Source organism: Tachysurus fulvidraco, chromosome 16 (genome assembly GCF_022655615.1).
Source record: "Tachysurus fulvidraco isolate hzauxx_2018 chromosome 16, HZAU_PFXX_2.0, whole genome shotgun sequence".
In the NCBI taxonomy this organism is placed as follows: Eukaryota; Metazoa; Chordata; class Actinopteri; order Siluriformes; family Bagridae; genus Tachysurus; species Tachysurus fulvidraco.
Window position 1 is genome coordinate 1,406,871 of NC_062533.1, and position 23,076 is coordinate 1,429,946.

Genomic DNA, 23,076 nt, shown 5'->3' on the forward strand with positions numbered 1-23,076 from the left:
AAATACATGAGAAGTTCTTGAAATAATCTTACTGTAATTAGACCAGAAAAATGCCAAAGAAACAAACAAAAACAGCTTTTAAGGTACATTAGATCTCTTGCACCCAAAGCACTTATTGTAAATGAAATGATCTTAGATAATAGCCTTACTGCACTCTGCCTCACCGAAACTTGGATTAAACCAAATGAATACATCAGTCTAAATGAGTCTACACCATCAAGATATATTTATAAGCACGAGCCTCGTCTGACTGGTCGTGGAGGTGGTGTCGCCACTATCCTTAGAAATTACCTCACTGTTACCCAGAGAACACAGCATAGATTTAGTTCTTTTGAAGTGCTCGTCCTTAATGTTACACTACCGCACATGCACACAAAGAAATCCCTGATGTCTTTTGCTCTAGCGACCGTGTACAGACCCCCAGACCCCCAGGGCCCCACACAGTTTTTTCTTAGAGAATTCACAGATTTTCCCTCAGACCTATTGGTTAACTTTGATAAAGTATTAATTGTAGGAGACTTTAACATTCATGTTGACGACACAAACGACGCTTTAGGACTCACATTTATGGACTTACTAAACTCACTTGGGCTCAAACAAAACATCACTAGTGCAACTCATCGACGTAACCACACATTAGATTTAATAATATCACACAGAATAGAAGTCACTGATATAGATATCATACCTCAAAGTGATGACATCACAGACCATTACCTCATAATGTACACACTACCTATAGAACAGACTAACTGTGTCTGAGCAAACTCAGAAAAACTCATAGAAAATAATCAGAACAATCCCAGGTTTTTATTTAGCACAGTGGCTAGTTTAACAAAAAAATCAGAAATCTGAACACACTATTCCATCACATTTCAGTAGTGAGGACTTAATGAGATTCTTCACTGATAAAATCGAAAGTATCAGGAATAAAATAGGTGACGCTCAACAAAAGAGAGCAACCAGTGACACAATCTCACCTAAGGCTATACACAGCTTTACAAGTACAGGACAGGAAGAGTTAGATAAACTTATTACTACAGCTAAATCAACAACATGTTCACTAGACCCCATCCCAACTAAACTACTGAAAGAAGTGTTACATAAAGCTGGTGAGCCTCTTTTTAATATCATTAACTCCTTGTTATCTTTAGCTTACGTCCCGAAGTCTTTTAAGTTGGCAGTTATTAGGCCACTCATCAAAAAACCTAACTTAGGTTCTAATGAAATATCAAATTACAGACTTCTCACACCTTCCGTTTATGTCTAAAATACTTGAAAAGGTTGTGTCTGTTCAACTGAGCTCCTTCTAACAGGAGAGCAATATCCTTGAAGAGTTTCAGTCAGGTTTCAGGCCCCAACATAGCACAGAAACTGCACTTGTTAAAGTTACAAAGGACTTCGGACCAAGACTGTATGTCACTATTAGTTCTACTTGACCTTAGTGCTGCATTCGACACTATAGACCACAACTTTTCTCTATATACATGCTTCCATTAGGGAACATTATTAGAAGACATGAGATTAGTTTCCATTGTTATGCTGATGACACACAGTTATATATCTCATCAAAACCAGATGAAATAGCCACAGTGTGCAAATTAACTACACCAAGTTACGTATGTAACCCGGTTCCCTTGTAACACCTCTATTGATTTAGCTGTTACTCTGAGGGGTTCAGAATTTTGACCTGTACTGATACACATTCATGAAACAAATGAACTTTTACAATCGTTTTATTTTTAAATCTGCAAGTGCCCACACCCCTCGCCCCCAGACAATGAACAAACCCAAAAGCAAGTGTTGGCCCTATCTTCCTTTTCCCTCCAAGTCAATGAGTCCGTATTCAGTTTTTCTGATAAGTGATAATGTTTGTGGGCTGAGTTGAGCTTGAAATCCAAACGGTTATTCGAGTGCGATGCAATGTTTTTAATCCCCTGATCCGTAGTGAAAGAGACATTTGTGACCCAAAACAAGGAAAAATAAACAAAAGTCCTTTAATTGAGCAGAAACTCAGAGTTCTCAATTAGGACTTTAACGACAAAGGTAACAAGGTAGCTTGATTGGAAACCATGAGGCTTCCCTCTACCAACAAATTTGCTTCTATGGTTGGTCAGCTTATATGCTGGTTACCTCCCGGCACTAGTGCCCCCAAGCTGCTCCCAGAGGTACTACAACCCTGCTTGCAGCTACCCCTAAGAAATCAACAAACATAAAAGGAACAAAACACAAAAGAAACCGGTAACACCTTGTCTGTTACACCCAGAGAAGGGAATGAGACGCTGCGTTGCTGGCCACGCCCCCGGCATCCGTTCGCGCTTCCTTCAGACAAAGAGAGCTGGAGCAGCGTGACGTAGATGCCCTTATATGGACTTACTGGCGAGTAATTACTCCGTCACTGTCCTTTCCGAGCCATTAAATGGCGTGTGTGCACACAGAGCTTCAGACACAACTTCCTCAAAGAAGCATTCCCATAGCGTCAGCACTGACGCAGCGTCGAGTTCCCTCGAAAGGGAACTCAGTGCCTTAGAGAGATAAAAGACTGGATGAGCTGCAACTTTCTATTGTTAAACACCGATAAGACAGAAATACTACTCATAGGTCCAAAAACCAATGCACAGAAACTCTCACAACTTAACTCCCCTTTAGAGGGATGTACTGTTACTAGTAGCTCGACAGTGAAAGACCTCGGTGTTATATTAGACAGTAACTTGTCTTTTAAAAATCATCCCATACTACCAAAACAGCCTTCTTCCACCTTAGAAACATTGCCAAGCTGAGAAACATCCTGTCTGTATCTGATGCTGAGAAGCTAGTTCATGCCTTCATGACCTCTAGACTGGACTATTGTAATGCATTACTAGGTGGTTGTCCCGCATCTTTAATAAATAGGTTACAGTTAGTCCAAAATGCAGCTGCCAGAGTTCTCACTAGGACAAGAAAGTATGACCATATAACCCCAATTTTATCATCTCTACACTGGCTACCTGTTAAGCTTAGAATTGACTACAAACTGCTGCTACTTACGTACAAGGCTTTTAATGGTTTAGCTCTCATGTATCTAACTAGTCTTCTAACACGTTTACAATCCTTCACACTCTCAGATCACAAAACTCAAGACTTCTGGTAGTTCCCAGAATATCTAAGTCTACTAAAAGTGGTAGAGCGTTTTCTTATTTAGCTCCCAAACTTTGGAATAGTCTTCCTTATAGTGTTCGGGGCGCAGACACACTTTCCCAGTTTAAACGTAGATTAAAAACTCATCTCTTTAGCCAGGCGTACACATAATACATCCCATAATATCATGCACTAGTACATCAGACCTGCACATTTTTATGAACAGCAGATATGTTAATCCCTTTCCACTGCTTCTCTCTTTGTACCTATCCCGAGGCATCCAGACACTGTACCGGCTCCCAACGTCCTCTGTGGGACGAAGCCTTTGGACGTCCACTGAGCCGAGGCCGACTGTAAGAATCCTGAGACATCTCCAGTTAGACTCTGTGGTACTGAGGAGATCAGAAGTCCTTGAACCTTACACCAATACAACATTTAACTGACTGTATATTACAATCACACCCCCAGTGTCACCCATATGAGGATGGGTTCCCCCTTGAGTCCGGTTCCTCTCAAGGTTTCTTCCTTTACCAACTTAAGGGAGTTTTTCCTTGCCACTGCTGCCTGAGTCACCTCAGACTTGCTCATAGGGGAATAAATACATACACACTGTGAACTATATACAACTAATAATAATCTAGAATTTTTATTCTGTTAATTCTTATTTCTTTTATTATTCGTTAATTCCTTTATCATTAATTATGTTTACCTTCTGCTCTGTGTTTGTTCTGTAAAGCTGCTTTGAGACAATGTCTATTGTAAAAAGCGCTATACAAATAAACTTGAATTGAATTGAATTGAAATATAGTGTTATTTATGTGTGTATTGTGTAGTATAGTTTTATTTATGTGTGTATTGTATAGTATAGTGTTATTTATGTGTGTATAGTATAGTGTTATTTATGTGTGTATTGTATAGTATAGTGTTATTTATGTGTGTATTGTGTAGTATAGTTTTATTTATGTGTGTATTGTATAGTATAGTGTTATTTATGTGTGTATTGTATAGTATAGTGTTATTTATGTGTGTATTGTGTAGTATAGTTTTATTTATGTGTGTGTTGTATAGTGTTATTTATGTGTGTATTGTATAGTATAGGGTTATTTATGTGTGTATTGTATAGTGTTATTTATGTGTGTATTGTATAGTATAGTGTTATTTATGTGTGTATTGTATAGTATAGTGTTATTTATGTCTGTATTTTTGAGAGTCACAAACTGCTGGAACCAAATCCCTTGTGTGTGTCAACATCAACACACTTGGCCAATAAATCTGATTCTGATTCTGATAATAAATTAATGCATGTAAGACCATGCATCAAAAGGAGGAATGTACAATATCTCTAAATATTGGTACACAAAGGGCTCCCAAAAATGTTGTGAAAGATGCTATGTTATAACATTAAATGGCTTTTAATTAAAGACAATAAGAAAGAGAAAAATTAAAGACAATAAGAAAGAGAAACACTAGGACCAATGAAACAACAACAAACCAAAAACAAGAACTCAGCATAAACCTGATGTCTTGGGCCTATCATTGAAACACAAGGAACAGGTGTGTAAATGGATTAAGGGTAGGGCAGGGGAACCCACGTGATACACAAAAACAAAATCACACGGCACACAACAAAACTACACCAGGTTACGTATGTAACCCGGTTCCCTGAGAGTGGAACGAGACGCTGCGTCAGTGCTGACGCTATGGGAATGCTTCCCATAGCGTCAGCACTGACGCAGCGTCGAGTTCCCTCGAAAGGGAACCTGCCAGAATGTCCCTCCTAGTGTCCAGGCAGGGAACAGTCCAAGCCATTCCTGACAAATAAATTGTGAACCTTATAACCCATGCACATGCCTACAAGTGTGCAATTTAAAGTGTGTTAAATATTTGTCTACTAAAACTGTTTTGTGTTGGAAATTGAGGTTTTTTTTAAATTAGAATTTATTTTTTGCACAATGCAATTAAAGACAAACAAGTGTGTGAACTTGAAAGGAGTTTTATTTTTATGTTTTTGCATACAGTGATTTATTTTTTATTTTTTTTGTAAAAGATTCATTACATCTTACCATAGACAATGACTTTGCCCTAACATTTTAATACTCCTCTCCCTCTTCTCCCTCACCTTCAATGGAGTCAACACCAACTTCTTCATAATCCTTCTCCAGGGCAGCCGTGTCCTCTCTGGCCTCAGAGAACTCGCCCTCTTCCATACCCTCGCCCACATACCAGTGCACGAAGGCACGCTTGGCGTACATCAGATCAAACTTGTGATCGAGACGGGCCCAGGCCTCGGCAATGGCCGTGGTGTTGCTCAGCATGCAGACGGCCCTCTGCACCTTGGCCAGGTCTCCACCTGGAACTACAGTGGGGGGCTGGTAGTTGATGCCCACCTTGAACCCAGTGGGACACCAGTCCACAAACTGGATGCTGCGCTTTGTCTTTATGTTGCCGATAGCAGCATTCACATCTTTGGGCACCACATCGCCACGGTACAGCAGGCAGCAGGCCATGTACTTGCCGTGACGTGGGTCACATTTTACCATCTGATTGGCAGGCTCAAAGCAGGCGTTTGTGATTTCGGCCACAGAGAGCTGCTCGTGGTAAGCCTTCTCTGCAGAGATTACTGGAGCATAGGTGGCCAGTGGGAAATGAATACGGGGGTAGGGCACCAAGTTGGTCTGGAATTCAGTAAGATCGACATTGAGGGCACCATCGAAACGGAGAGATGCAGTGATTGAGGACACAATCTGGCTAATAAGCCTATTGAGATTGGTGTAAGTAGGACGCTCAATATCTAGGTTCCTACGGCAAATATCATAGATGGCTTCATTGTCTACCATAAAGGCACAGTCGGAGTGCTCTAGGGTGGTGTGTGTTGTCAGGATGGAGTTGTAGAGCTCCACCACAGCTGTAGACACCTGGGGAGCTGGGTAGATGGAGAACTCCAGCTTAGACTTCTTACCGTAGTCAACAGACAGGCGTTCCAACAGCAAGGAGGTGAAACCAGAACCGGTTCCTCCACCGAAGCTGTGGAAGACCAGGAAACCCTGGAGCCCTGTACACTGATCAGCCTGGAGAGATGATTAAAATGTTGATTGATTTTCCAAAAGAATATCTATAATTTTACAAAGTAATTGCCTAAAAGGTGCTCACCAGTTTCCGGCACCTGTCCAGTACCAGGTCAATCAGCTCCTTGGCAATGGTGTAGTGACCACGAGCATAGTTGTTAGCAGCGTCCTCCTTTCCTGTGATGAGCTGCTCAGGGTGAAACAGCTGGCGGTATATTCCAGTACGCACCTCATCTAAAGGAAAAAATAAATCAAATATAAATCAATTATATTCACGTCCAGAGCACTGGTAACTGAAAGTCATGTGTCATAAGATCTTAATCTTACCTATGACAGTAGGCTCCAGATCCACAAACACAGCCCTGGGGACGTGTTTTCCAGCTCCAGTCTCACTAAAGAAAGTGTTGAAGGAATCATCTCCACCTCCGATGGATTTATCGCTGGGCATCTGTCCGTCTGGCTGGATGCCGTGTTCAAGACAGTAGAGTTCCCAGCAGGCATTGCCAATCTAGACACCAGCCTGACCCACATGGATAGAGATGCACTCACGCTGTGGAAACAAGAAGGACAGCTCTATCACATTTTAATTTTTGCTGTATGCCGTATTTGTTGTGCTGTTGAACACATTTAACTTCCTGGCAGCGCAGATATGAAAATCAGATTGCCGTGGTGTTGCTCGGCATGCACAAAGCCCTCTTCTCCTTGGCAGACAATTTATTATTTGTAAATTTATTTGTATATTTGTATTTAAATAAATGTTTTTTTTACCTTATTTTTATTGTCAGCATGTTGTTTTACAACAAATGTTTTACTCTAAAATAAATTCCTTGTTTGCGTAAGCATCCTTGGCAATAAATCTCCTTCTGATTCTGATTCTAAATGTCCGTTATTATTTCATACAAGGAAATAATTAAGTGAGAAACCTTAGAAGAAATATATTATCAAACAGTGTAAAATGTTTAGTAAATTCAGTACAAAGTTGATTGAAACATTATACAGTATTGCATACATTAAGGTTTAATAAACTTTTACATAACGATTCTACAAATGTTACTCATAAAGTATGAATAAACTGATCGGTAGCTAACAATTTTTGTGGTAGACAAATAATAAGACAGACAATACTTACCATTTTGAAGACGGTGGCTTTAATGTGTATCTAAATACAAGCTTCTTTAAAAAAGTTGAACTTGACCTTGAATTCTCAAAGTTCAAACGTAATGAGTCTGTACCGAGTACACGGAATGGTCTTAAATTTGGGGGTGGAGTTATGTATACTTCTCGGCTCTGTCGTCATGGAGACGGGACATTTCCTCTTCCTGATTTGACTCTCATTGGTGGAGAAATGCTAAGCCGCACTCCATTGGTGCGTTTTAATTTTTGAATAATTTCTTCCTCTGAAAACATTTTCAACCTGGGGACATTAGTGGAAGGTTTTTTTTTTAAACGCTCTCTATTAAGCTTTCATAAAGGACAAGAGGATGAAAGCAATAGTTATTAAACTTTATAGCGATAGAAGGAACAGGTTGCAGGGCTGTCAAGTGTCACACATTGAGAGTGACAGTCATGCATTTCGGTCTTTCCTCACGCTCTCCTGCCACACATCGCCACAGTGCCAACCCACCACAGGGCGCACACACACTCTCATTCACTCACACACTACGGACAATTTTCCAGAGATGCCAATCAACCTACCATGCATGTCTTTGGACCGGGGGAGGAAACCGGAGTACCCGGAAGAAACCCCCGAGGAACGGGGAGAATATGCAAACTCCACACACACAAGGCGGAGGCGGGAATCGAACCCCGACCCTGGAGGTGTTAACCACTAAGCCACCGTGCCCCCACACACAACTACGTGCAGAGTTCAATCTGCCTTCAATCTGCAATCAGAGTTTAATGTCACAAATAAGTAATACTTATAAATGAACATGAAATATTACACAACATACCTCGTTCTGCACTCCTAATGGGAAACTAAATTATTAATATGTAAACTTATCTATCGTTCTCCCTGCATTTTGAGCATCTGCTACTATATGCTCCAAGATGGCGCCGAGCATGGCAGCCGTGTTGCGAGCTCTGAGGAAACTTTGCAGTTTTTCATTTATCTTACTAGTTATCCTGCTGTCCTGCGTGTTGGAAGTTGTCTGCATAACTGCCTACGACAGACACACGCTTCTAAATATAGGTTCCTATGTCGCGAAACGCAAACCGGACTCTTAGTTCCTGAACGCTGGCGATTTGTTTACCAACACCGCATCAGAGCCCTTGTTAGACTCAGACGTCGTCCCCTCCGACCTCCTCTCCCAACCATTTTGCTGGCTAATGTTCAGTCACTAGACAACAAACTCTGTGAACTACGGGCATGTATCTCCTACCAACGAGAAACGAGGGACTGCTGCATTCTTTGCCTCACAGAAACCTGGATGTCTGCGGAGGTTCCAGACTCAGCCATCGAGCTCACGGGGTTCTCCGTGCACCGCTCGGACAGAACGAAAGAGCTCACAGGGAAAAGCAGAGGCGGAGATGTTTGTTTCTTTATCAACAACTCGTGGTGTGATGAAGGGAATCTACACTCTATTAAATCCTTCTGCTCCCCTGATCTAGAATTTCTTATGCTTCTGTGTCGACCATTCTGGCTACCGAGGGAATTTACAGCGGTCATTATCACAGCTTATCACATATTCCTCCTCAAGCTAACACAGACCAGGCACTCAAAGAACTGTATGGGAATATAAGTGAGCAGGAAACCACGCACCCAGATGCAGCGTTTATTGTAACAGGGGACTTTAACAAAGCCAACTTCAGAACAATAGCTCCAAAATACCTCCAACACATCACCATCAACACGCGTGGTGACCGTATACTGGACCACTGCTACTCTCCCTTCCGGGATGCTTACAAATCCCTCCCCTGCCCACCTCTCGGCAAATCGGACCACTCGTCAATTCTGCTCCTGCCTGCTTATAGGCAGAAACTCAAACAGGAAGCACCCGCCCTTAGGACAATCCAATGCTGGTCGGAACAATCAGATGCTATACTACAGGACTGTTTTGATCACGTAGACCGGGACATGTTCCGGGCAGCGTCTGATGACGACATAGAGGCGTACTCAGATTCTGTCACATGTTTCAACAAAAACAATCCGCGTCTACCCCAACCCAAAACCATGGATTAATAGCGATGTTCGAGTGGCCTTGTCAGCGCGGACGTCTGCTTTTAACATGTTACATAATACTTAATATATATATATATATATATATATATATATATATATATATATATATATATACGTATATATATATATATATATATATACGTATATATATATATATATATATATATATATATATATATATATATATATATACGTATATATATATATATATATATATATATATATATATATATATATATATATATATATACGTATATATATATATATATATATATATATATATATATATATATATACTTATACATACAGTGTACTGACTATGTATGAACACATTGCATCCTTTCCACATTTTCCACATTTGCACACTTCAATGGTACTGATCAATTTGCAGCATTTTGCACATTTTTGCACATCTAACCTGTCTGTAAACTGTTCTATTTATGTTTATGTTATTTTACTACTGTATGTAAATGGTTCTGCAATGTCTGGAGCTTGCTCCCAAGAATTTCACTCACCAAGGCACACGTGCCGTAGTGATGTGACAATAAAGGTGACTTGACTTGACTTGTAACATGTGAACATTGAGCTACAAATCATCGACCTCTGAACTCATTTTCCCCAACATTGCTATATTGCCCTTTAGTGATGACTTAAAGAAAGGGAAGGGGGCGGTCATTACATTAGGTGAAGACATTTTTGAGCACAGTGTTGAGCTTAATATTAATAATAATAACTAGATTTGTAAAGTTCGTCGCGACAAACTTTGATGTTGGCTTTGACGGTGCAAGAATTCGCAAAGGCCGGTGCATTTTGGAGGCGAGTGGACAGAAAGATTGTGAAAGCTACTGGACCGCTAGGGTGCCAATTCTTTTCGAGGTGAGCGGACATGAACATGTGACGTGATCCGAATACCCGTGGGGCAGTTCCCTTCATTGTGCTGTGTGTTTTGATATGTCACATGTCCATGTTGTGCAAATTTTTGATTTCACTTGTTTTGGGGGCGGGGCTACGCTACACGTGACCTCATGTGATGTCATGTGACGTGACCAGAATACCCGTGGGTCAGTTCCCTTCATTGTGCTGAGTGTTTTGATATGTCACATGTCAATGTTGTGCAAATTTTTGATTTCGCTTGTTTTGGGGGCAGGGCTACACGTGACCTGACGTGACGTCACGTGACGTGACCAGAATACCCGTGCGGCAGTTCCCCTCATTGTGCTGAGTGTTTTGATATGTCACATGTCCATGTTGTGCAAATTTTTAATTTTGCTTGTTTTTTGGGCGGGGCTATACGTGATGTCATGTGACATGACTATAATACCCGTGGGGCAGTTTCCCTCATTGTGCTGAGTGTTTTGATATGTCACATGTCCATGTTGTGCAAATTTTTTATTTCGCTTGTTTTGGGTCGGGGCTACACATGACCTCACGTGACGTCACGTGACGTGACCAGAATACCCCTGGGGCAGATCCCCTCATTGTGCTGAGTGTTTTGATATGTCACATGTCCATGTTGTGCAAATTTTTGATTTCGCTTGTTTTGGGGTGGGGCTACACGTGACATCACGTGGTGTCGAGTGACATCACCTGAATATCCGATGGTGTGCCAATACTTTTGGCAAAAAGTGGCTACTGAGGGTTTGGACATTTCATGTCAATACTGCAGTCATTAATGGATTCTACTCATTATTATACTGCATGGATCACAGAGAGAGAAGCCGTGCCTGAGGTCTGCGCACGCTGTGTGTGTGAGAGCTTAGAGGAATTTTCGGAATTCCCCATTCAAGTCTATGGGATGTTCGATCGTCGACTACCAGAAAACTGAAAATTCCGTCGGAAGTCCGAAATAAAAACTTTGTCCGGAGTAATTTCCTAAAGAACCTGTCCGAGTTCGGTGTAAATCGCTCGAAAACTTGCCGACTTATAAACCTCAAAAGTTTATAATGGAAGTCTATGGGAAAAAAGGCCACTTTGAGCTTCCGTACCGGGAATGCCGGAATTCCGATCTCTTAGAAAAATAGAAGCAACAAACTACAGACCAGGGTCTATGACATATCCGAATTTGGTGCATGTGGCTCGAACGCCCTATGCCGCTTTTTTTTAAATAAATTTTTGTCTAAGAATAATAATAATAATAATAACTAGATTTGTAAAGTTCGTCGCAACAAACTTTAATGTTGGCTTTGACGGTGCAAGAATTCGCAAAGGCCGGTGCATTTTGGAGGCAAGTGGACAAAAGGATTGTGAAAGCTACTGGACCGCTAGAGTGCCAATACTTTTGGAGGTGAGCAGACATGAGCATGTAACGTGATCCGAATACCCGTGAGGTATTTCCCCTCATTGTGCTGAGTGTTTTGATATGTCACATGTCCATGTTGTGCAAATTTTTGATTTTGCTTGTTTTGGGGGCGGGGACACATGTGACATCACGTGACGTCACGTGATGTGACCATAATAACTGTGGGGCAGTTCTCCTCATTTTGCTGAGTGTTTTGATGTGTCACACGTCCATTTTGTGCAATTTTTTTATTTCGCTTGTTTTAGGGGCGGGGCTACACGTGACATCATGGGACATGGACAGAATACCCGTGGGGCAGTTCCCCTCATTGTGCTGAGTGTTTTGATATGTCACATGTCCATGTTGTGCAAATATTTAATTTTGCTTGTTTTTGGGGTGGGGCTACATGTGACATCATGTGACGTCACGTGACGTGACCAGAATACCCGTGGGGCAGTTCCCCTCATTTTGCTAAGTGTTTTGATATGTCACATGTCCATGTTGTGTAAATTTTTGATTTCACTTGTTTTTGGGGCGGGGCTACACGTGACGTCACGTGACGTGACCAGAATACCCGTGTAGCAGTTCCCGTCAATGTTCTGAGTGTTTTGATATGTCACATGTCCATGTTGTGCAAATTTTTGGATTTCGCTGGTTTTGGGGGCGGGGCTACATGTGACCTCACGTGACGTGGCCAGAATACCTGTGGGGCAGGTCCCTCCAATGTGCTGAGTGTTTTGATATGTCACATGTCCATGTTGTGCATATTTTTGATTTTGCTTGTTTTGGGGGCGGGGCTATACGTGACCTCACGTGACGTCATGTGACGTGAACAGAACACCTGTGGGGTAGTTCCCCTCATTGTTCTGAGTGTTTTGATATGTCACATGTCCATGTTGTGCAAATTTTTAATTTCGCTTGTTTTGGGGGCGGTGCTACACGTGAAGTCACGTGACGTGACCAGAATACCCGTGGGGCAGTTCCCCTCAATGTGCTGAGTGTTTTGATATGTCACATGTACATTGTAGTGGAAATTTTTACTTTAGAGAACACATGAATCTGTCTTTCTAGGCTTCTGTATTTCCCAAGGCTGGTAGTTATTGTGACTAGAGATTTCAGTGGTTTCTTCCTAAAACTGCCTTTAATCAGACCTTTCCCATGAGACCTTTTCTGTTCCCGTGGGATTAGCTTGGTCAGAAGATGAACAGGCGATGTTTCTAAGCCAATGGTGGATGATGTTTTGGTTTTACATGTCCTGTTTATTTTATTCCTGTCTATAAAATGCTGGTGTTATCAATAATGGAGGCCGCTTCCTCTCTGATTTTACACGTAGAGTGTTGGGTCCTTCTGCAAAGCTGAAAACAATAAACCGTGAAAACCTTTATACTCTTGCCCGTGCCTGTTGGTGTGATATTTTTATGCTTTAATTCTCTCGAACCTCAAAACTTCCACGACAGGCTGGCGTTGTCGGCAGGATTCCGCGTTTGAGAGTCGACTTCGGGGATTCCCGGGGAGGCTTGCAGCGCTCGAGCCTTGAAGGCTGTTAACTTCACCTTGACCGCAAAATTGGCTATGAGCGTGAGAGGACTTGGGAGTTCACCGTGAGCCGCCTCAACGCTGGAATCAAAAGTAATTGGATGTGTGGAAGGTGAGAGAATCTTTTTTTATTTGTGTTAAAGAACACTGATTAATCTGCTAAAGTTGTAAGGGTTTTATTTTGAAAACCATAGTTGAATTCATTAGTGTTGAATAGTGAATATTGTTGGTTGTCTCTGTGTAGAAAGTGCTGTAAAGACAGGATTTAAACCTGGATCTGTCGACAGGTCAGTGACCTGGATAGGCACCTAGTGCAAGGCCTAAAATACAAAAGTAAAGCACGGCACTAATCTGGGATTAGGTGCTAAAGGTGTCTTGTTTGCGAGGTTTTGAGAAAACCCGCCGCTAAGAGCTGACGAGCTCGGTGTAGACTCTCCGGAGAGCAAAGCAGGTTTGGGGAAAAGAGAAAAGGCCAAAACAAAAGATAACACACACACATAGCACAGGCTTTCTGGTGCAGAGACTAAGATAAACTAAGATAGTCATGGGCAACAGTATTTCTAAGAGCATGCTCAATAAAAACCCAGTGTGTGTCACTGGACCTAATGTGAATTATATGAGAAATAATTATGGTCCTGATTCTGTGTCACAATTGCTGCGGTGGGTGACGGAGTGTGGCTTCCCAGACGGCGGCAGTTTTAGCTTGAAGCAGTTAGATTTGCTGAAAGGTAACCTGACCCAAATGGAAAGAGACAATGTTGGGAAGAAGAAGAAGAGCAGGGTAGAAATAAACTGGACAGCTTTTCACTTGTGGAAGTTAGAGGCTGAAAAAAGGTTTCAAAAAGCACAATGTACTCCAAAGAGAGCATCTATACAATATGTACAGAATACACAAAGTACAATAAGTAACTCATAAAGTCTCCAGTGTCTTAAGTCTTTTTCAGATGATCCTGACCTGGATGGACCGCCTCCTCGACCACGTCTGGCAGCGGCTGCGTCATGTCGACAGGTGTGCGCGGATCCGGAGCCAGCTCGTGTGGAGCCGAAGGAGAGTCCACTGCCTCCACCGAAGGCAGTTAAGGCTGACCCACCCTCTCCACCGATCGCGGATCGTACACGCTAGGAAGACAAGCAAAAGGAGACTACGGATCTTGAAACTTTAAGAGAAGAGGCTTCGATTCCAGAGGTCAAAGAGAAACTTCAAATTGTAATTACAATGCCCATGGTGGAAGTAGCGGGGCCGGGTGGAGACCCTATGTTATTACACCGTCCGTGGACACTAAGGGACATTGAGCATGCTCATGAGCACCTCCCTGACCCGAGAGAAGTGGGGGGGGGGGGAGTTTGGTGTGGAGTTGGAACGTTTCTGCAAAGAATTTCGTCCCACCTCTCTTGAACTGAGGCGCCTGCTGGGAAGAAAACTAGCATCTGACATAACGCGGATTAAGTATGAATGGCCGGATGAAAATCTGTGCATGAGACATCCAGATCATGAGAGCGGGAGGAATGCGACGTACTATAACTTCGTAACGGAATTACGTGAAGCGTGTTGTGAGGCTTTTCCAGTGAAGATGGATATGACAAAGATTGCGCTGTGCAAACAGCAGGACAGCGAGACAGTTGCGCAATATCTTCATTGCCTCACGGAAGTACACAACGCGCACAGCGGCCTTACTGCCCCCGAGAATATGAGTGAGGGGGTAGTGACCGCATACGAGGCGCATTTGAGAAACAGTTTCATGAATGGACTGATTCCGGAAATATCTGACAAGGTGAAAAACCTATGCATCACGTGGGACACTGGAAAGCTGAGCCTTATCGAACAACATGCTCTGCATGCGGAAAAGCTGCTCACGCAAGCCAAGCAAGAGCAGGGAAAAAAGAGAGAAGAACAAACACACAAAGTTCAGCTGACGATGCAAGCCATGACGAGATCTCAGACACAATGGAGAGGGACTTCCACATATCGAGGAAGAGGGCGATATCGAGGAAGGGGGAGAGGAAGAGGAAGAGCCAGAGGTGGAAAAGAAAAAGGGGGAGAGAGTGGATGTTTTGTTTGTGGAGGACAAGATCACTGGGCAAGGGAATGCCCTAAGAGACATGATGAGGAAACTGCATGACCATCAACATCTCAGGTCGAGGAGGTCAGTCCTGAAGGGATGGGTGAGTCAAAATCTTTGATGCTATGCAATGAGGAAATGCTTCAGCTAACTTCAGATTCCGACTTAAATTTTAAGGTTTTGAATGCTATTGATTTTCTTGAAAAGAAATATACTCCACAAGGCACATATGCAAAATACAGTTTAGATGCCTACAAGCACATGCCAGTGCACACATTGAATGTAGAAGGGAAAGACATTTTGTTTTTAGTAGATTCTGGTGCAGGAAACTCTGTGATCAAATTACATGAGTTGAGTGAGATGCCAGAAATGAGTGGTAGATCCCTGAATTCAGTTGGAGCGTCTGGGATAGAGGCCTACGTCTCGGTACCGAGCCACGACCGCTAGGAGGCGAAAATGCATCAAATTCATTGTAACTTCATTGTAACTTTTAAGCATTAAATCCTCTAAATACACGGTTAAATTATATATTGTTTGAAAGCTTAGACTCTCAGGATTTTATTAAGCGCACACACACAGCATAATATGATTTATAGTAATTTAAACATTTGATAGAAAATTGAACTAGGTGGCGCTAGTTCGATCTGTTTACTCACTTTTAAACGCTGGTCTTTAAATTTCCCTTTCTTCACATTGTCACTAATGTTAATGTATTTTCCAAAACAAATGCTTGTAAAAATCCCCGAGAGTCCAAAAAACTTGAAAATGTAATCCTTTTAATCCAAAACGCTTTGCTCGCTTCACAAGAATTATGTGTTTGACCGGAAACTGAACACGAAGCTTCACTTCCGCCCTTTGTTGGACTCCTACGTCTCATTGGACACATACCAAAATTTCAAAACGCGTCAGATTTGTAGTCGAGGATGTGACGAATCAAACAAGCCCTCGCATGAGCCAACCAGTGCCTGTGCGGCCGAGATAGGCAGCTAAGAAGCCAATGAGGTCTCTCCATGCTATGTGGGTGACCCGCCCTTTGACTGACATTTGCTCCGTCCAGTAGCGATTTGATGTTTCGCGAGCATCATAGCTCTTTAGCCAATAAGGAGACGATTCCAACGAGATGCAACATGATACATCTGGTGAGTTCGGGCTGTGCAATAAGCGTGCGCATATTAATTTTTTTCAGCTTTATTGCGCAATTCTCGAACGTTTCACACTCTCACACCTCAGGGTGTCAGTTTACAGGCATTTTTTCAAAACAGAGTTATAGGCAGAGGGGTTCTCTTTGTTATAGGACTTTTGAACTAAGCATGCAGTCCTTTTATACAAAGTTATACAGTAAAAAAAATAAACAAGAAAAACCTGAACAGACGGACATGTCCATAGAAAAATATTCATATAAAATCCATTTTTGAGTCTTCTGACTTCATTTTTTTTTTGGTGAAAGCCAAGACATGTGGCTATGGCCCTCAGTTGTTGTTTACCAACCAGAATTAAATACAGCAATGTATGTAATCAGTTTATCAGGTAAACAACTCAGACGGAAATAAACACCCTCCATTCTAGCCTCTATAACTCTGTGTCAGTAAGGCTTAGAATCAAGCTGACACTTGTGTCGGAAACTAGAGACTCTCTTCTTTCCAATGAGACCAAGCTCACCTCTGTGTGTCAAAGTATATGGGAGCTGTACCACTTTTTATGTGGGTATGTCATCTAGGCGAAAATCATGAAAATGGGGGGGCGACAGGTAACAGGTTACGGTGTGTTGAGAATAACCAACAGTCATTCACATTTTCTTTTCTGCTTTCTGAATGCTGCCAGATTAATTTGATGGGCAGGGATTTGATCTGCAAATTGGGAATAAACCTAATTAGCACCCCAAACGGATTAAAAGTGTGTAAAAGTCAAATAGGTGAATTTCAGGGCGTTAAGTGGGACCCCAGACCTCTGTTGTATGTGTATGAGTGGGAACTCAGCACCTCTTCTGTGAATTCAGTGAATCAAGCACTCTTAGATAAGGCCTATGATGTTACTAACCCTACACGCACACAGTACATGAACACACATGATCTGCACTGCACAGCACACACACACAAGGCCTGATGTAGTTTATGAACAAGAGTGGTTTGAAATGCAGCCAAAAGCTGATGTGTTGTTACTCACAAAGTTGTATTGGGATAATCACAGATGTACTGCAGAAGAGAATCTTTCTAGTATAAATGTGAAGCCGGGGAAGGCCCATCCGTTCACTATAGAGAATTCACACCCACATGTGTCTTTATCAAAAGGTGAAACAGAGAAATGGGAAGATTTAGGGATGTGGACATTAAAATGTGTGAAAGCTGATGATTGGAAACCCAGTTCAGATCCCACAGTGTTGTACAGTGAGAAAACTAAATCCTATTGCATGCACTTGAATTGGATAGCTTTTGTTGACAGAACAGTTGAGATAATGCCACAGGCAGACACAGATGTACTGAAAACAATGTGGCAGATGACACACATTTCTGGGGAAGATCCCCGATTACAAGCAGTTCCTAGAGAACTTTGGGCAACAGGGAAATATGATGTAGGTCTGATAAAAAATTGTGCACCGGTGCAGATAACACCTAAATCGGATTACAGACCTTGCAAAACTCAGTACCCCTTAAAGCCAGAGGCCTAACACAAAAAAACAACTGATGTCATTTCTAGGCATGTGCTCTTATTGTAGGACTTTCATACCAAACTATGCAGTCCTCGAAGCACCTTTGAGCGCAATTGCTCATGGGAAAGGCCTACAGGCCCACAGTGCACTGACTTGGACACCAGAGGCAGAAAAAGCCTTGAAATGGCTTTACAAACCACCCCAACATTAGGGATTCCAGATCCAAATGAATTGTTTGTACAAACAGTTGATGAGAAAAGTGGTTGTATGACATCAGTGCTATTACAAAATCATGGTGGGAAAATGAGACCAGTGGCCTACTTCTCTGCTAAATTGGATCCGGTAGCAGCAGGCCTGCCAATGTGTTTAAGAGCAGTAGCAGCAGCTGAGAAAGCAGTTAATGCTTCTAGAGATATTGTGGGATACAGTGAACTAACTCTTTTGGTCCCACATGCAGTGTCACTTCTTCTTCTTGAACAGAAAACAGCACAGATGTCTGCGGCACGTTGGCTGAGATATCGACGAAATTTGTGTATGTTGCAAATATGTACTCCCACAGCAGATCTCAAAGATCTTCAATCACAGTCTACAGCCCAAGAAAGAGCCACATGGAGGAAAGCAGGAAGTGTGGTAAGAGATGGGGTTTGGTACGGCCCTGATGACAAGCCATGTTTGCCAAAGAAATTGTTTCAATTCTATGCTAAATTGGCGCATGGCCATGACCATGCGTCAAAAGGGGAGATGTATAACAGTGTCTCCAGATACTGGCACACTAAGGGCTTTGCAAACTATTCCCAGAAGTTTTGTGAGAAATGTATAGTGTGTGCAACAAACAACATTGGCCGAGGCGTTAAAGTCTCCCAGAGCGCCCATCCTCCGCCACAGCGACCATTTGAACACCTTCAGATGGACTTTATTGAACTGACACCCAGTGAAGGCAAAAAATACTGTTTGGTGATAGTGGATATGTTCTCTAAGTGGGTGGAAGCTTTCCCCACTTCCAAACAGGATGCAAGTGCAGTAGCTAAAGCACTCCTGTCCGTTGGGGAATCCCTGACAAAATCAGTAGTGACAATGGGACTCCATTTGTAAACCAAGCAATTCGACGGGTGGGAGAGTACTTGGGTATAGATCTCAGACAACACTGTGCGTACCACCCTGCCAGCGGAGGGGCGGTGGAGCGAGAAAATGGTACGCTAAAGAATAAATTGGCCAAGTGCTGTGATGAAACAGGTCTATCATGGGTAAAGGCCCTTCCCATTGTGTTATTTTACATGAGAACGAGAACTAGAGGGAGAGTGAATTTAAGCCCATTTGAGATACTGTTTGGCAGACCCCCAAATACAGGAATTGAGCCTGGACACACACCCAGATTAACCACAAGCCAATGTGAAGATGAAATGCTGTGTTATTGTGCAAACTTGTCCTCTGTTTTCTCTCAAATCCATAAGCAGGTGAAGGAAGCACTGCCTAAGGTGACGCAAACAGATCTGCACAGTCTCAAACCAGGTGACTGGGTGGATTTCAGGAGGAAAAGCTGGAGAGCCAGGTGGTGGCTGGGACCATTTCAGGTACTTCTGACCACGCAGACTGCGGTGAAGGTTGCAGAGAGAGCGACGTGGATTCACGTTAGCCACTGTAAGCGGGTTCCTGAGCCAGAGGAAAAACCAACACCCGACAGCTGCAAAGAGGAATGAGAAGGGGCATCAGGGCACACGGTGACGTGCTAGTAACCTCTCCCGTGAGCTCCAACTGACTTTCCACGACGCGTATAGTGTCTGAGTCAGAAGAAAACCCTGATACAACGCAGCAGCCGACACCGAGAAGGAGCAGCGTCATCCGAAGGAGTAACATCGACACACACACACACAAATGTAAACACAAATGTAAATGAAATTAATGAACTGAAAGAGGTAAATGTGACAGACACTTACGACAGCAGATGACGACAGCATTACACATTTACGACAGCCAGACTCCCATACAAACACAAATATACGATCTGACTTCTACAATCGATCAACATTGATGAGTAAAAGCTCCTGTTAAGATGAGGAGCCTTTTTGACTATCACCCAAGAGTTTTAGGGATCATTGGCATCCTTATGATCTGCCTGTTAATTAGAGGGAATGCAGAAAAGACTTCCACCTTGAGACGTGCATGAAAACACTTATTGGCAATTTGCCAACTACACTGCCAAAATGATCACAAATGAGTCTTGTTATGTGTGTATGATTCTCCCCACAGCTGCGAGTAAACACACAATGATCCCCATGAAAAGTAATGGTAGTGAATTGAAAGCCATAGCCCAATACTGTAGAAATTCTTACTGCATGTGGAAGCAGGATGCTTATAGAGTCCAGAATGGCACACATTTGAGTCTGGTGATAAATTCACTGGCCTCCCTGTGGTGTGAAGCTGGAGGTCCTGGGAGGACTGATTTAACTGGTACCACCATATGTCTACGGACTCTAATGTGTGTGACAAAACGAACATTCAAGGTAAATCAAACAAGAGTTAACACATTTGTTGCACAGCCTCCTCCTAAATTGAACTACACACACTGTTTTGTATGTACAGGAAACATACCGTTAGGTAATATTGCCAGCCGTAGGTGCACTCATTTATATTACCCATATTCTGATGACAGAACCTGCCCACAGGCAGAGTGTTCCCTCATTCATCCATCTGACACCGGCACATTACTCAGGGCTGACGACTGGTACTGGGTCTGTGGTAAAAACGTGTATCTAGCCCTACCCCGTAACTGGGGAGGAGTATGTACTTTAGCAAGGTTTAGGTATCCAGGTGTGGTCATAGCTCACTCACACTCACCAATAAAGCGAGCCAAGAGAGAGGTGTCTGATAATGACTTTCCTCCGCCAGAACATAGACTGAAACCTAAACTGAGTAAATTCTTTGATTCCTTCTTCCCACAGTATGGGATGACTCAGGTTTGGAATCAACTAGAAGTCACACATTATCGGCTTGCCACTTATATTAACTCCACTAATCGGGCAACCGAAGGCATTAAACAGGAACTCGCGGCCCTTAGATTGACTGCTACACAAAATAGAATGGCCTTAGATATTCTATTAGCTAAAGAGGGAGGTGTATGTGCCCTGATTGGAGATCAATGTTGCACCTTCATTCCCTCGAACGATGACGACCATGGGTCTATCTCAGATGCACTGCATGATATGCACAAAGTAGCAAACCAAATGAAACGAGACGAACACGGAGATAATAGTTGGGGACTTTGGTATACACTGTTCAGACAGTGGACTCCCTATATATCAATGATAATCCCAGTGATTGTGGTGTTAATCTTATTATGTTTGTTTGGCCCTTGCATATACAAATGCATTCATTACATCATAATGTCCAATCTAACGACCAAACAACTTGTGAAACTAGACGATATTGACAATGACCCTGAATGGAGTCCTCCGTTCAGCGATGACTATTTCACTGAATTTGCCCAGACTGGTCCAGAAACAGACAAAGGTGAATATGGACAGTAGAGACTGTGACTTGTAGTGAAGTTACGACTTGATTAATGCTTAATGCTTTGCCTTTAACTGCATATTTTTTATATATACAGGTCCTGTCCCCACAAAAACAGCATATTATCCACTAAAGATCATGTATTTTATGAAGCATTCATGTGAACCCTACAGGGGTAATGATACGCTGATGTGAGATTTTACATGATTAGCTTAAGATTTAAGTGATTATATTCTAGCTGATTAACAATGTTGTAGATTAAGTAGTTGATTAACAATACTGGTATCGATCGATCATTTAGAGTTTAGATTTTGTTACAGATTAATGATTAGTAAAATTTTGTGTATTGTCCCAGGGACAAAAGGGGGGAATTGTAGTGGAAATTTTTACTTTAGAGAAGAACACATGAATCTGTCCTTCTAGGCTTCTGTATTTCCCAAGGCTGGTAGTTATTGTGACTAGAGATTTCAGTTGTTTCTTCCTAAAACTGCCTTTAATCAGACCTTTCCCATGAGACCTTTTTTCTTCCCGTGGGATTAGCTTGGTCAGAAGATGAACAGGCGATGCTTCTAAGCCAATGGTGGATGATGTTTTGGTTTTACATGTCCTGTTTTATTTTATTCCTGTCTATAAAATGCTGGTGTTATAATGTTATTATAAAATAATGGTATGTGGCTAGGAATACTTACTTAAGTCATTAGCTCTGTCTTTGTTTTATGTAGCACTATGGTCCTGGAGAAACATTGTCTCATTATTAGAGTTGGGTATCAAAAGACATTTTCCGGTTCTGATTCCGATTTCATAATAAAAGAAATGTGAAAAATAATGCACAATACTTAAACAATTCCATTTGTGTTTATTAATCACTCTGTAAATATTTTAAACAGAGCATTTCAATTCATATCAATTTAAATTTAAATAAGGCCAACATCAAATTTAACATCCAGAATTACAACTTAGCAAAACAGTTAGCAATTTTTTTGAAGAAAAATGGACACGTCTGCTTTCTCTGGGAGAAGACGAGACCTTTCCTGGCTTATTGTATCTCCAGCTGTGGAGAAAACCCTCTCAGGGGGGTAGATTTGCTTGATTGTTGTAGCTTTGGAAATTAATCCACCCTGTAGACTTGTTTGACATGTTTAACACAAAGTGTACCTCAGCACAGCAGCATGAGTGACATGGCTATTTAAAGTGACTGCTCCCAGTGCTTCGCCTGTCATCGCATCGGAACCGCGTTTGGAACCGAAACTTAAAAATTCCACACGGTTCCGGTTCCTGTCAAAAAACAGAAGCGGTTCTGAATAAGAACTGGTTCTCGGGTTCCCAACCCTACTCATTATACTCTTTATACTCTGTACTGCAACAGCTATATATGGTGGAAATGACAATAAAAGCTTCTTGACTTGACTTCACAATACACCTGCCAACACTCACTAGTGGACTGGCAGGGAATTGTCCAAATATCTGACACTGGTTTTTACACTGTCTTTTTTTAGCTGCTGGTGTTTTCTGTGCATGTGTCATGACTGTTTGTTAGTTATTGAGTGTGGAGGTACCCTTTGCAGCTATAACAGTTTTAACTCTTCTGGAAGGATTTCCACAAGGTTTAAGAGTGTGTTTATGGGAATTTTTGACCATTTGTCTAGAAGTGCATTTGTGAGGTCAGTTACTGATGTTGGACCGTC

General features: G+C 42.2%; 1 protein-coding gene and 1 long non-coding RNA gene across 2 annotated transcripts; one reads left to right on the plus strand and one right to left on the minus strand.

The window, feature by feature from the left end:
* Window positions 1–5,094: 5,094 nt before the first annotated feature.
* On the minus strand, window positions 5,095–7,443 carry LOC125139074 (tubulin alpha-1B chain-like). Its single transcript, XM_047801964.1, has 4 exons — window positions 7,312–7,443; window positions 6,510–6,732; window positions 6,268–6,416; window positions 5,095–6,185 (listed from the first exon to the last, which is right to left on the minus strand). Exons 2-4 carry the CDS (start codon window positions 6,628–6,630, stop codon window positions 5,208–5,210), a joined length of 1,248 nt encoding a protein of 415 aa, XP_047657920.1. The 5' UTR covers window positions 6,631–6,732; window positions 7,312–7,443; the 3' UTR covers window positions 5,095–5,207.
* A 7,761-nt stretch (window positions 7,444–15,204) lies between these two features.
* Window positions 15,205–21,181, plus strand: LOC125139085. The gene is made up of 2 exons (XR_007138203.1): window positions 15,205–15,340; window positions 19,336–21,181. It is a non-coding gene; the product is annotated as an uncharacterized LOC125139085 (long non-coding RNA).
* The last annotated feature ends 1,895 nt before the right edge of the window (window positions 21,182–23,076 follow it).